The 14500-nt window shown below is 46.0% G+C and overlaps 1 protein-coding gene across 1 annotated transcript in view; it reads right to left on the bottom strand.

Moving 5' to 3' along the window:
• LOC144506482 (immunoglobulin superfamily member 3-like) overlaps positions 1–14500 on the bottom strand; it is a 225883-nt gene that overhangs the window by 59531 nt on the left and 151852 nt on the right. The window contains exons 5-6 of the mRNA XM_078232661.1: positions 3752–4153; positions 1355–1756 (exon numbers count right to left, since the gene is read on the bottom strand). Coding sequence (XP_078088787.1) covers positions 1355–1756; positions 3752–4153 — 804 coding nt within the window. The remainder of the gene's footprint in view (positions 1–1354; positions 1757–3751; positions 4154–14500) is intronic.

The following is a 14500-nucleotide window of genomic DNA, read 5'->3' as shown; positions in this document are numbered from 1 at the left end:
GTTGGTTAGGATTATATTCATTGGAGTTTAGAAGAGTGAGAGGGAATCTCATAGAAACTTCTAACAGAATTGAACAAGATAGATTCAGAAAGAATCTTCCCAACATTTGGGGGTGACATAGTGGGACTGTGGTTAGCACTGTTACCTCACAGCACCAGGGACCCAGGTTTGATTCCTGGCTTGGGTCTCTGTCTGTGCAGCATCTGCACATTCTCCCTGTGTCTGCATGGGTTTCCTCCGGGTGCTCCAGTTTCCTCCCACAGTCCGAAAGACGTGACATGCTAAATTCTCCCTCAGTGTTCCTGAACAGGCGCTGGATTGTGACGACTATGGGATTTTCACAGTAACTTCATTGTTACCGTGTTAATGTAAGCCGACTTGTGACACTAATAAATAAACTTTAAAACAATGGTGGGGAGTCCAGAACTAATGGTCATAGGATTGAGATGAGGAGAAATTTCTTCACGCAGAGAGTGGTGAATTTGTGAAATTCACTATAACAGAAAGTAGTTGAGGCTAAAACATGTGAGTTCATTTAGGAATTAGATATAGCTCTTGGGACTAAAGGGATCAAAGGATATGGGGGGGGGGGGGGGGGGGGGCGGCGGGTGGGGGGGGGGGGGGAAGGCGGGATCAGGCTATTGAATTTGATGATCAGCCATGATCATAATAATGGCAGAGCAGGCTCAAATGGAAGAATGGCCTACTGCTGCTTCTATTTTCTATGTTTTTTATGTTTTCATCCACATGTTGGGTAAACATGGGACCAGCCTTGGAATCCCATACAACAACCTGCAAAGGCTCACTGTCAAGGTTCACACATGCTTAACGGCCTCTCTGGGCAAGATACCAGAGTGCAATCCAGCACCAGTCAAACTACTTCAGCAAGGAATGGATGCCTTCAAGAAAGAGGAGGAGAAAGATCTGGCATAAGTAAATGATGCATACTTAAAATGCATATTGCCAACCAATGCGTCAGTTCAATAAATGTGTGTGTAGGTGAAAAACAGCGAATTCATACTGCTGAATTTCTCACAATTGAAAGATTAGAGCACTGTGTTCCTCAGTAATCACAAGGAGATTGCTGCTTAAAATTTAATAAGAATTCTTGCAACTCATATTAGTCTATCCAAATACTGTAAACCAAAATATTCTGGGCTGTAAGCTAATAAGGCATTAGGCAAATTGCTTCGGAACTTAAGTAGCTTGTTCAACCTCAAAGAATTGAAAAGGGCAACTAAAGGATGAGATTACAGATCGACAGACATACTGATGTATTGAACAGAGACATTTGTTTGGCTAACCTGGCTGACAGCTATATTTACTTGTGTTGACCAAGTGAGCCTTCACTTACCGGGGGGTTTAACCTTCACCTCCAGAATATTTGAAGATTTATTGGTTTTCTTCACCCATTGGTGCATCTGGTTTTGGTGCCACAGTTCAGCGATGCACTGGTACTTCCCTGCCTCCAAGTCACTGGCTTTGGAGATGACCAGACGGACAATATTGGACATTGCCTTTATTATCATTGTTTTATTTGCGAAATCTGTCGCCTTGTCCCCCCAAGAAATGGATGTGTCATGTGCAAAGGTGACAATGTCATAGTTGTTCCTCGATCCAGCTGGCTGGAATTTCCACGTTACAGCGACTGACACGCGGGAAGGATAGATGGGTCTGATGAAACACTGGAGCTCAAATGCATTGTTGTAGATCACGGATGGTGTTCGTGTTATTGCAGTAACACTGAAGCCTGTTTCTGTGAAGTAATCCAAAAAAAACTTAGTCTCAATTTAGATTATCTAAACAAAACTTCCCAAAAGTTGTTACATCACAGAAGGTTTCCAGGATCTTTTCTTGCTCAACCTTCCCCTTCCTGAAGGCACCCACTCATACTGGGGTATTGTTTCAGAGATGTTGCCCACCCTGTAACATCTTAGCTGTGTGACCAATCTTTGTATGTAAACTCAGCCAGTGGATCTTATTTGACCATGGGAACATCTTAGTTTAGCCAAGTTAGATTTTGGATTATCAAATTATATACAATCTGTTGATTTGGTTACAATATTCCATCTCCAGGAATTCCACATCACCTTGGAAGCACCTCTGAAAGATTATATTTACATCTGGCCCACCAACAAACACCACCGCACCCAGATTCCCCCCACAACCTCATGGATGATCGAGTCCAAGCACCAATCTATTCGAATCCCATTTCCAACACTTGGTCCATAGCCTTCAGTTAGTCATGTAACAGCTATCAAGCATGGACTAGACCACATTTGTACCAGGAAAACCTAAGGAATGACAGTGAGTAACTCAACTTAGCAAACAATATGGGGGCGATTCTCCCATTGCAACCCACAAATTTTCTGGCGGGTCGAGTCGGGAGCTGCGCATGCCGGCCATTTCGTGGGTTTGTGCATGCGTCCCCCCATTTCGCGGGATTCACACACGCGTTGCCGATGCATGCGCGTCTCCCAGAGCTGGAGAACAGTCACAGTCGGGACGGCGCCAGAAACCGGCGGGATGAGAGGTAAATGATTTAAGGATACTTTTAATGTATTTTAAATCTATTTTAAATATGATTATCGGGCCCGGCACGGAATTTGCCGAGCCCGATAGCATCCCCCACCCCGCCACGAGTATTTCACTCTGGCAGGGCTTAGAGTAGCTCCCCATGTTCGGGGACCTAGCAGGAGATCCCACTGGAGTGAAGGAAGGCACAATTGGGGTCCCACAAGGGGTCAGGTGGTGGGGGAAGGGGTGGTGCCCTCTGGGCATGGATACCTAAGGCAGTGCCAGCCTGTGCCACCATGCCCAGGGGGCATCTTGCCACTGCCCACCAGGCATAGGGCACTGCCAAGGGGTGTGGCCAGGGGGCGGGCCTGAGGGCAAACGGTGGGGGTGGGGATTCCCGCTGCCACTCTGGATTGGAATCGGTCGGGGCTGGAGGGAGGCCAGTGATCAGGGTGGACTGGGGAGGGGGGGTCTGCCGAGGGGAGGGTCAGCAGGGCACTTCGGGATGGAGGGGGTGGGCTGGGGCTGTCCCAGGAATGCTTGGGGGAGGCAGTGATCGGGCCATGGTGGGGTGGGGGGGGTGGTGGTCTGGAGCGGCAACAGTGCGGGTCTGGCCAGCAAACAGGGAGACTGACAGATCGGGGTCACTGCGCACACGCAGAGTTCCGGAACTGTCAGACTCTGGCGCAAATAGGCCCCGCCCCTCCCCTGGATTTTTAATGAGATTCATGATTGTGATCTCTGCATTGCACAGAGTGTGGGAGATTCGGTTCTGAAGTTGAACTGAGAAAACAGTCGGGATTAAGACCAGTTTTCTCGCCAATTCAGTGCTTTTGGGAGAATCGCCCCCTGTATGTGAGTGAGCTAGCATTGTTCTCCTTATTACAATATATCCCAACAGCCAGTTTCCACCAGTTGGAGGTGCAGGGTTTCAGAAGATGCTTGCTGGTCCCTCCACAACTCAATCTGCTGAATCCAATCCAATGAGCTCCTCACATTGAAAATATCATGCTGCATTCATTTTTAACTCCCCAGTATCCTCCTCCCCATTACATACTTCATAAGTTGCGATTCCAGCATTATAACTTTCTTTCATCAATACCTCAACTACCACAACATATCCAGTGTTAATCTAGTCCACAAGAAAATGCTCCTTTTAGATAATCAGGCAGGCAGTAGACTAGCACACGGGAACAATTTACAAACCTCAGGCTTTTCTGATGCAAGTACTTACCCAGAGGTGTTACCATCGCTACAATATGAGCAGACTTCTCTCCTATTCGTTGCCAATCTCCACCCACGTTCATGATCCATTCAGCCACTGTACAAACGTATTCGCCATCGTCCAACATCGCCGAGTTATGCAGCTGCAGCACAAAAGAATCTGGCCGTGGTTTGGTCAGCCTGACATCTCCGTTAGCGACACGCTTACGGTACAGTGTACCAATGACCTGAGTGCCGTCCTGTTCCAAGCTGATGATATCAGTGACCTGTTTCTGTTTGTTGATCAACTGCCAAGTGACAGAAAGACGACTGTGGCTTCTGACGGCCGAACGAACCTCACAGTTGAACTGGAGCGAGTTGCCCTCCAAAACCTTGGTAGTGTTACTGGTAACTGTTGTACTCAGGCTACTTTCTGCAGGAAACAAAATACATTTAGGTGAAATTGGTAGTTCTGTGGAATGACAATTATACCAGAGCCAAGGATCTATCCTCTTTCGGATGATAAGAATCATTATATTTTTTGTTTCGTAAGAATTTGTAGCAATGCCAATGAGTAAACCTTTTACAAATAGCTTTTGTGAATGTTTTCTGGATAAGATTGTAATTCTCTTTGAAACAGACAGAAGAAGTAATAGCATAGATTATTTGATCAATGTTATTTTCATACTGACAGTAATCTAATTATTTTTATTGCTATAAATCTAGGGTAAACTGCTTGGGATTAACATACAAGTGTGGCAGAGGATGGGGACAGAATGGTAGTCAACTGATTTGTTTTGTCTTTATCTATAGGGGAACGAGAGAGACTCGCGGCTGGTGTGTTGCCTCCCAGGTGCCTGGCTCCGTGATGTCGCAGATCGTGTTTTTGGGATCCTCAAGGGGGAGGGGGACCTGCCCCAAGTCGTGGTCCACATAGGCACCAAAGACATAGCTAGGAAAAGGGATGGGGATATAAGGCAGAAATTCAGGGAGTTAGGGTGGAAGCTTAGAGCTAGAACAAACAGAGTTGTTATCTCTGGTTTGTTACCCGTGCCATGTGCTAGCGAGGAGAGGAATAGAGAGAGAGAGCAGTTGAACACGTGGCTACAGGGATGGTGCAGGAGGGAGGGATTCAGGTACCTGGATAATTGAGGCTCATTCTGGGGTAGGTGGGACCTCTACAAACGGGATGGTCTACACCTGAACCAGAGGGGTACCAATATCCTGGGGGAGAAATTTGCCAATGCTCTTCGGGAAGGTTTAAACTAATTCAGCAGGGGCATGGGAACCTGAATTGTAGCTCCAGTGTACAGGAGGTTGAGAGTAGTGAGGTCATGAATAAGATTTCAAGGTCGCAGGAGTGTACTGGCAGGCAGGAAGGTGGTTTGAAGTGTGTCTACTTCAACGCCAGGAGCATCCGGAATAAGGTGGGTGAACTTGCAGCATGGGTTGGTACCTGGGACTTCGATGTTGTGGCCATTTCGGAGACATGGATACAGCAGGGACAGGAATGGTTGTTGCAGGTTCCAGGGTGTAGATGTTTCAGTAAGATCAGGGAAGTTGGCAAAAGAGGGGGAAGGTGTGGCATTGTTAGTCAAGGACAGTATTACGGTGGCAGAAACGATGTTTGATGAGGACTTGTCTACTGAGGTAGTATGGGCTGAGGTTAGAAACAGGAAAGGAGAGATCACCCCGTTGGGAGTTTTCTATAGGCCTCCAAAAAGTTCCAGAGATGTAGAGGAAAGGATTGCAAAGATGATTCTGGATAGGAGCGAAAGTAACAGCGTAGTTGTTATGGAGGACTTTAACTTTACAAATATTGACTGGAAAAGCTATAGTTAGAGTACTTTAGATGGGTCCGTTTTTGTCCAATGTGTGCAGGAGGGTTTTCTGACACAGTATGTAGATAGGCCAACAAGAGGCGAGGCCACATTGGATTTGGTACTGGGTGATGAACCAGGCCAGGTGTTAGATTTGGAGGGAGGTGAACACTTTGGTGATAGTGACCACAATTCGGTTACATTTACTTTAGCGATGGAAAGGGATACGTATATACCGCAGGGCAAGAGTTATAACTGGGGAAAAGGAAATTATGATGCGATTAGGCAAGATTTAGGATGCATAGGATGTGGAAGGAAACTGCAAGGGATGGGCACAATTGAAATGTGGAGCTTGTTCAAGGACCAGTTACTGCATGTCCTTGATAAGTATGTACCTGTCAGGCAGGGAGGAAGTGGTTGAGCAAGGGAACCGTGGTTTACCAAAGAAGTTGAATCTCTTGTGAAGAGGAAGAAGGAGACTTATGTAAAGATGAGACGTGAAGGCTCAGTTAGGGCGCTTGAGAGTTAAAAGTTAGCCAGGAAGGACACAGAGATCTAAGAAGAGCCAGGAGGGGACATGAGAAGTCTTTGGCAGGTAGGATCAAGGAAAACCCTAAAGCTTTCTATAGCTTTGTCAGGAATAAAAGAATGACTAGGGTAAGATTAGGGCCAGTCAAGGACAGTAGTGGGAAGTTGTGCGTGGAGTCTGAAGAGATAGGAGAGGCGCTAAATGAATATTTTTCATCAGTATTCACACAGGAAAAAGACAATGTTGTCGAGGAGAATAATGAGATACAGGCTATTAGACTCGACGGGATTGAGGTTCATAAGGAGGAGGTGTTAGCAGTTCTGGAAAGTGTGAAAGTAGATAAGTCCCCTGGGCTGGATGGGATTTATCCTAGGATTCTCTGGTAGGCTAGGGAGGAGATTGCAGAGCCTTTGGCTTTGATCTTTCTGTCATCATTGTCTACAGGAATGGTGCCAGAAGACTGAAGGACAGCAAATGTTGTCCCCTTGTTCAAGAAGGGGAGTAGAGACAACCCTGGTAATTATAGACCAGTGAGCCTTACTTCTGTTGTGGGCAAAGTTTTGGAAAGGATTATAAGAGATAGGATTTATAATCATCTGGAAAGGAATAATTTGATGAGGGGTAGTCAACATGGTTTTGTGAAGGGTAGGTCATGCCTCACAAACTTTATTGAGTTCTTTGAGAAGGTGACCAAAGAGGTGGATAAGGGTAAAGCAGTTGATGTGGTGTATATGGATTTCAGTAAAGCGTTTGATAAGGTTCCCCACGGTTAGCTATTGCAGAAGATACGGAGGCATGGGATTGAGGGTGATTTAGCGGTTTGGATCAGAATGTGGCTAGCTGTAAGAAGACAGAGGGTGGTGGTTGATGGGAAATGTTCATCCTGGAGTTCAGTTACTAGTGGTGTACTGCAAGGATCTGTTTTGGGGCCACTGCTGTTTGTCATTTTTATAAATGACCTGGATGAGGGCGTAGAAGGATGGGTTAGTAAATTTGCGGATGACACTAAAGTCGGTGGAGTTGTGGACAGTGCGGAAGGATGTTGCAGGTTACAGAGGGACATAGATAAACTGCAGAGTTGGGCTGAGAGGTGGCAAATGGAGTTTAATGCGGAAAAGTGTGAGGTGATTCACTTTGAAAGGAGTAACAGGAATACAGAGTACTAGGCTAATGGTAAGATATTTGGTAGTGTGGATGAGCAGAGAGATCTCGGTATCCATGTGCATAGATCCCTGAAAGTTGGCACCCAGGTTGATAGGGTTGTTAAGTAGGTGTACGGAGTGTTAGCTTTTATTGGTAGAGGGATTGAGTTTCGGAGCCATGAGGTCATGTTGCAGCTGTACAAAACTCTGGTGCGGCCGCACTTGGAGTATTGCGTACAGTTCTGGTCACCGCATTATAGGAAGGATGTGGAAGCATTGGAAAGGGTGCAGAGGAGATTTACCAGGATGTTGCCTGGTATGGTAGGAAGGTCTTATGAGGAAAGGCTGAGGGACTTGAGGCTGTTTTCGTTAGAGAGAAGAAGGTTAAGTGGTGACTTAATAGAGGCATTCAAGATGATCAGAGGATGGATAGTGAGAGCCTTTTTTCTCGGATGGTGATGGCTAGCATGAGGGTACATAGCTTTAAATTGAGGGGTGATAGATATTGGACAGATGTAGGTTCTTTACTCAGAGAGTAGTAAGGGCGTGGAATGCCCTGCCTGCAACAGTAGTGGACTTGCCAACATTAAGGGCATTCAAATGGTCATTGGATAAACATATGGATGATATTGGAATAGTGTAGGTTAGATGGGCTTTAGATTGGTTTCACAGGTCGGCGTAACATCGAGGGCCAAAGGGCCTGTACTGCGCTGTAATGTTCTATGTTCTATGGGTTATCTATGATTGGGTCTAGATTGGTTGGCCAGATGCCACGAGTAACATATATTATAGTGCTATTGTGAGAAGAAACACTATTATTTTCCTGAATGGAAACCACCAAAATAAGGTTTCATTTTTTCAAAAGCTATCTACTTCAAACACTGTTTCCCAGCTACTGACTCCATCTTTTGCCCTGACAACAATTTGAAATTAAGTCAGTGTGTTGGCAACCTTGGTGCCATATTTGATTCCAAGATGAGCTTCCCAACCTTATATTTGTATCCATCACACACTGCCAATTTCCACCTCCATAACTTTGTCTGACTTTGCCCGTCTCAGCTCATCTGTTGCTGGAACCCTCATTCTTGCCTTCATCACCTCTAGACTCAGCTATTCTATTGTATTCTTGTCTGGTCTCCCACATTCTACCCTCCAAAACTTGAGATCATCCAAAACCCAGCCGTTATGACCCATTCCCCTATCATTCCTATGCTTATTGACTTACATGGGCTTCTGTCAAGCAAGTTCTTGATTTGAAAATACTCATCCTTGTTTTTAAATCCTTGAATGGTCTTGCACTTCCCTATCTGCAATCTCCTCCAGCCCACAACCGTCTGGAATATCTGCGTTCCTTTAATTCTGGTTTCTTGTGAATTCCCACGGCACGGTGGCACAGTGGTTAGCAACTGCTGTCTCACAGCATCAGGGACCAGGGTTTGATTCGCCTTGGGTGATTGTCTGTGTGCAGTTTGCACATTCTCCCCGTGTCTGCGTTGGGTTTCTTCTGGATGCTCTGGTTTCCTCCCACACTCTAATGCGCAGGTTAGGTGGATTGGCCATGCTCAATCGAACCTTAGTGTCAGGGGGATTAGCAGGGTAAATACACGGGGTTACGGGGATAGGGCCTGGGTGGGATTGTTGTCGGTGCAGGCTCGATGGGCTGAATGGCCTCCTTCGGCACTATAGGGATTATATGATTCAATGAATCGTTCCACAATTGGTGGCTGTGCCTTCAGTTGCTTAAGCCCCAGCTCTGGAATTTCCTCCCTGCACCTCTCTATCTTGCTTTCCTCCTTTAAGACACTCCTTAAAATTTACCTCTTTGACCAAGCTCCTGGCCATTTGACCTAATATCTCCTGATGTGGGTCAGTGCCATACTTTGTTTTATAAGGCCTGTGTGAAACTTCTCGGGACATTTCATTACATTAAAGGTACTATATATATATATATATATTTTATATATATATGCATACTTGTTGCTGTTCACATTGCATTGGAGTGAGCTTTTTCTGTTTAAAGAGTAGTTACTGCTAAGTCAACATGGTATACAAACCAACTCTTTTTATTCTGGTTTAGCCAGAAGCTGCCTAAATCTGGGCACAAATACAATGTGGTTTTCTAAGTTCTTATGTGAAGTTCATCGTAATGGTTGCATTGAGGCAGAACACTGTATATGCTACTCTTTGCATTTAAGTTAAATATACTACATAAGAGTTTGCTGTTTTCAGGAAAATAATGTTATTTTTCAACAAAAATTGCGAATTCAATTATGGTTCGGTATAATCTTATTCCAGAAAAAATTGTTCTAACTTTTTAGCCTGAATGACATAGTCTGATAATATTGTGCGTTTCATTGGTTTATAGAGATCACATAATGGTGGGCAAACTTATCTCCAATGTGCACCCCAACAATGGAAAAGTTACTAGTTCACCACTTTAAAGTTTACTTCAAGTATTTTAAAGTTTATTGATTAGTGTCACAAGTAGGCTTACATTAACACTGCAATGAAGTTACTGTGAAAATCCCCTAGTCGCCACTATCTGGCACCTGTTCGGGTATACTGGGGGAGAATTTAGCATGGCCAATGTACCTAACCAGCACTGTGGGAGCAGCTGGAGGAAACCCACGTAGACACCGGGTGAACGTGCAGACTCCGCACAGACAGTGACCCAAGCCGGGAATCGAACCTGGTTCCCTGACACTGTGAGGCAGCAGTGCTAACCATTTTGCTGCTCTTGACAACACCATCCAAATTATTTTCCTCGGTAAAGTGAAACTTCAAATCAGAAAGAATATCCAGTTACATATAGATGCTGACTGCTGTATTGACCATAAATAACAACTGTTGCAAAGAATATATTTACGTTACACTCGAGTAAACTGTTTTGATTGGGCTTTGTGCTTCACAGGGACAGTTCCTTTGCAATTCTTACATTTAACCAAAGAGAAGGGACAAGCCTGGAAGCTAATGTGCGCAATGTTACTGTAATATGTTCATGCCAAATTCTATTTTAAAGGAAGAGATCAACTCACAAAAAGGGGGCATGTTGTGGATGGCATAAAAGCTTGGCGCAAGCAATTAAGAGTAAAAATGATCATAAATGCAGTTGCTGCCACATCATTTCTGACTTTTAAATGGTGAATTTGTGAAGTTAGCTCTTTAAAATATAATAATTGGACTTCACTGAGATTTGGTTTTGATTTTGAACTGCAATTATAGCATAAATGATAAACCTGGAAACTGAATTTCAAATGATCAGCAACTGAAGAGGGACAGATAGAAGTTCTGATGGGGAAGAGGTCAGGAGCTCTCTTTATTCCTCCCCTTCATTCTCAGCACATTGCTTTAATGTTGCTGTCTAAATTATCCATCTAATCGTTTCGAAAACCTGAAGTCAGAGCACTTCCAGTGAAAGCACGTCAGTGTGAAATACTTTCATGATCCTTTTCATTACTTCACAGAAGCAGCACATACTTTCATGCAAAAGAAATTAAAAATCTGACATTAATACCGTAATGTTTTGCTGCTTTTGTGAAAGTAAAGCTTCTATCACTTTTAGTGGGGGGGGGGGGGGGGGGGGGGGGGGAAAGATGAAAGGCAAAAACATCAAAGGGAAATGTTCTCAATAACAACACTGACTAATGATTTCCAGTCAACCATTCTGGTCAGATTTTGTTTGCGTCTGTATGAGTAATAAACTGACATCAGAGGCTGCAGGTGGATCAGCGAGACCTTGTACACTGGGTTGTCACTACAGCGACTATTTGATGAGCAAAAAACTATGGGTGTAATTTTCCCAACAAAAAAATGACAAGGTGTCATTTTTGGCGAGAAAATCGCTGCAATTCCCCGCTGGCCCTGGCTGGGCAATCCAGGCCACAATTTTCAGGCACTTAGAAGATTTTTTTTCTCACGTGAAAAGTGCCACGCTTGAGACATGAAGCATCTGATTCACCCACCCCGAGGGTCATCTGAGCACATCAATGAAGGGGGTATTGATATTTAAGCGGCTCCACAGCGTTTGCTCTCATTGAATCCAGGAGGAAACCAACTCCTCGGTTTACGGAGAAGGCCCTCACCAGTATGCTGTATGCCCTAGAGGAGAGGCGGGCTACAATATACCATTGGGCTGGCAGGTGGCCCTCTAGCAAGGTACTGAGTCGCACCTGGGACATGGTCGGGCACAACACTGGCCACTGCCAATGGTCTGCACAAGGAGACGGGTTTGCAATTCAGAAAAAAAGGTGAATGACCTACTCCGATCAGCCAGAGTAAGTTCTCCCTGTCTCCTCTCTGTACTCCACCCTTCCATCACTTCCCTCATTGTCACCTTGATCCCATTGCTGCCACCTTGCAGTGCCCCAGCACCCAACCTCCCACAAGCATCCAAGAGAGCGATGGCCTAGTCGCATTATCGCTAGACCATTAATCCAGAAACTCCACTAATGTTCTGGAGACCCAGGTTCGAATCCTGCTGTGGCAGATGGTGGAAATTGAATTCAATAAACAATATCTGGAATTAAGAATCTATTGACGACCATGAAACCATTGTCGATTGTCAGGAAAACCCATCTGGTTCACTAATGTCCTTTAGGGAAGGAAATCTGCCATCCTTACCTGGTTTGGCCTACATGTGACTCCAGAGCCACAGCAATATGGTTCATTCTCAACTACCCTCCAAGGACAACTAGAGATGGGCAATAAATGCTGGCCAGATAGCGACGCCCTCGTCATGGACGTCAAATCTTGCAAGGGGCCAAAAACAGGATTTGTCCCACAAATGAATAACCCTCCCCCAACCCCTGGCACTCCTCCACAGACCCCTCCCTGCCTATGAGCAGGTTTCATCAAACTCTGACCCACCAGGCATCCAGTTCACATTATCCCCATTTGTGTTCCTGCAGGAGAAGCTTGCCCACAACTGCTGCAAGTGAGAGAAGATGGGCGGTGGGATCCCCGAGCGGGCAATGCTGCCTCCTTTTGAGGAGAGAGCCCTGGAGTTTACTGGGAAGGAGCAGGAGTGGGCCTGTACTGTGACCGAGGTGTGCCTGTGGGACAAAAGTGAGGAGCCCTTGCACCTTCATCCAGATGGCCAAACTCAAGTGGGTTCTGTGTATCCCAGACTGCTGCCCTGGCCATGTACTAAAACCACGTCCTTTGCCATGCAGGAACATCACCTGAAGAGCCTGGCCCATCCACCAATGGTATCCCACCATCTACCCTCGACACAACCTCAAAGGAGGACACAGATAAAGCGTCACAGCCATCACCTGCACCATCCACCATGCAGTGACTCACACCTCGGTCAGTGACCTTAGCAGGCAGGCTTCTGGGTCACTATCTGGTGAGCACCACGCAGCTTCTGATGCACATCAGGTGGAAGCAGGAACATCCTAGGGATCAGACAGTCGGAGGTCTGCTGGATCGCAGGACACAGCTGTGCCCCAGCCAGGTGCTGTGTCACCGAACATGTTTGTCTCTCAGCAGCTGCAGATGCAAAGGCAGAGCCAGAAAAAGCAGAAGGGACTGTCAGCTACATTCCTGTGATTGCTGTGGGATGCGTCCCAAAGCCTTCTATCACAGGAGAATTTGCTGGCACTACATGGCACCCAGGCCAGCAGTGCAATGGTAGCGTCCACAGTGGAAATCCTGGGGCAAGAGGTCAGATCAATGATGGGAGAACTCGGAAACATTGGTCAGTCCTTGGGACCATTGCTGTCCCATCTCCAGGACAGGATTGGCTTTGGCCTATGCCCTTGCCCACTTAGACTCGCCCTGAGCCTCCCATCTAGTTTTGCCCTACCTTATGCTCTCTAACACTGGTGGTTTTGACAGGGGGTGAGATGCTCACACATCGCCAATGGGCAGGGTAAACTGGACGGTGATGACCCCATTGGGAATAATGGTTCCTGAATGGCAGGCATAGGGGTCTGACATAGAAGCCTCTTGATGCTGTGCAACCAAGTGTTGAACCCTGAATCATGAGTACTCATCCTCTTCCTTGGCTTTGAGGCTGTAGACAGCTGATATTGTTAAGGATGGCCAATGAGTTTGATGAACATGAGTCTCAGGGATGTTAGAGGGCACAATCTAATGGCACCCTTCTCACCCAGGCGGCATCATTCCAAGATCTCATTGCTGTCATTGCCTCTATACTTAAGACTCCAGGACAGTTCCTCCAGGGTTTGTGCCCCTCCACAGCCCGTATTTATAACTCCTTCCTCCCTCTCAGGGGTTATGGCGCCTGGTTTCCATTTTTAAAAAGCAGTAGCAATTTGCACTGGCGTGAAGATTCCACGAGGGCTGAAGATGCGAGATTAACCATGCTAAACACATGGTAATAGATTCAAATTCATGCAAATCAGGTTCGCACCCTTCCTGAGTGTGAAATTGATCACGTCATCGGAGAGGGCCTGGGAAGATCGTGATCGCAAGCTCGCTGGCACAAATCCCATTTTTGGCCTCTTGCGAGATTTGGCGGCCATGACGAGGGTGGTCACTAAATCCCTGCCCCAGTCACTCAGAAACAAAAGAACAAAGAACAAAACAAATTACAGCAGAGGAACAGGCCCGTCTAAACTAAAACCCCCTACCCTTCCGGGGACCACATCCCTCTATTCCCATCCTATTCATGTATTTGTCAAGACGCCCCTTAAAAGTCACTATCGTATCCGCTTCCATTACCTCCCCCGGCAGCGGGTTCCAGGCACCCACCACTCTCTGTGTAAAAAACTTGCCTTGTACATCTCCTTTAAACCTTGCCCCTCGCACCTTAAACCCGTGCCCCCTAATAATTGACTCTTCCGCCCTGGGAAAAAGCTTCTGACTATCCACTCTGTCCATGCCCCTCATAATCTTGTGGACTTCTATCAGGTCACCCCTCAACCTCTGTCGTTCCAGTGAGAACAAACCAAGTTTCTCCAACCTCCCCTCATAGCTAATGCCCTCCATACCAGGCAACATCCTGGTAAATCTTTTCTGTACCCTCTCCAAAGCCTCCACATCCTTCTGGTAGTGTGGTGACCAGAGTTCTTATAAACACATGCTTTGTAATAAGGTTGCTGCATAACAGCAAAACTCTAGTAATAAAAATGATTGGGTGAGCTTTTAGCCCCTGTGACATTGGTTGTGTTTCATTCCTCTCTCTAAAAAGGTCCAAATTACCCCCTTCCTTTAATTATACATTTGTTTTTCAAATATGTTCTGGATCTGATAACTGGGCCATACTAAACCCAGATTCCTTTGCGAAGAGTTGTTAGAAACAAGCAGACCCTTATGTAACCATG

Source organism: Mustelus asterias, chromosome 17, assembly GCF_964213995.1.
Source record: "Mustelus asterias chromosome 17, sMusAst1.hap1.1, whole genome shotgun sequence".
Classification (NCBI taxonomy): domain Eukaryota; kingdom Metazoa; phylum Chordata; class Chondrichthyes; order Carcharhiniformes; family Triakidae; genus Mustelus; species Mustelus asterias.
Note: the sequence above shows the minus strand (reverse complement) of the source record. Positions and strands in the feature narration are given on the sequence as shown.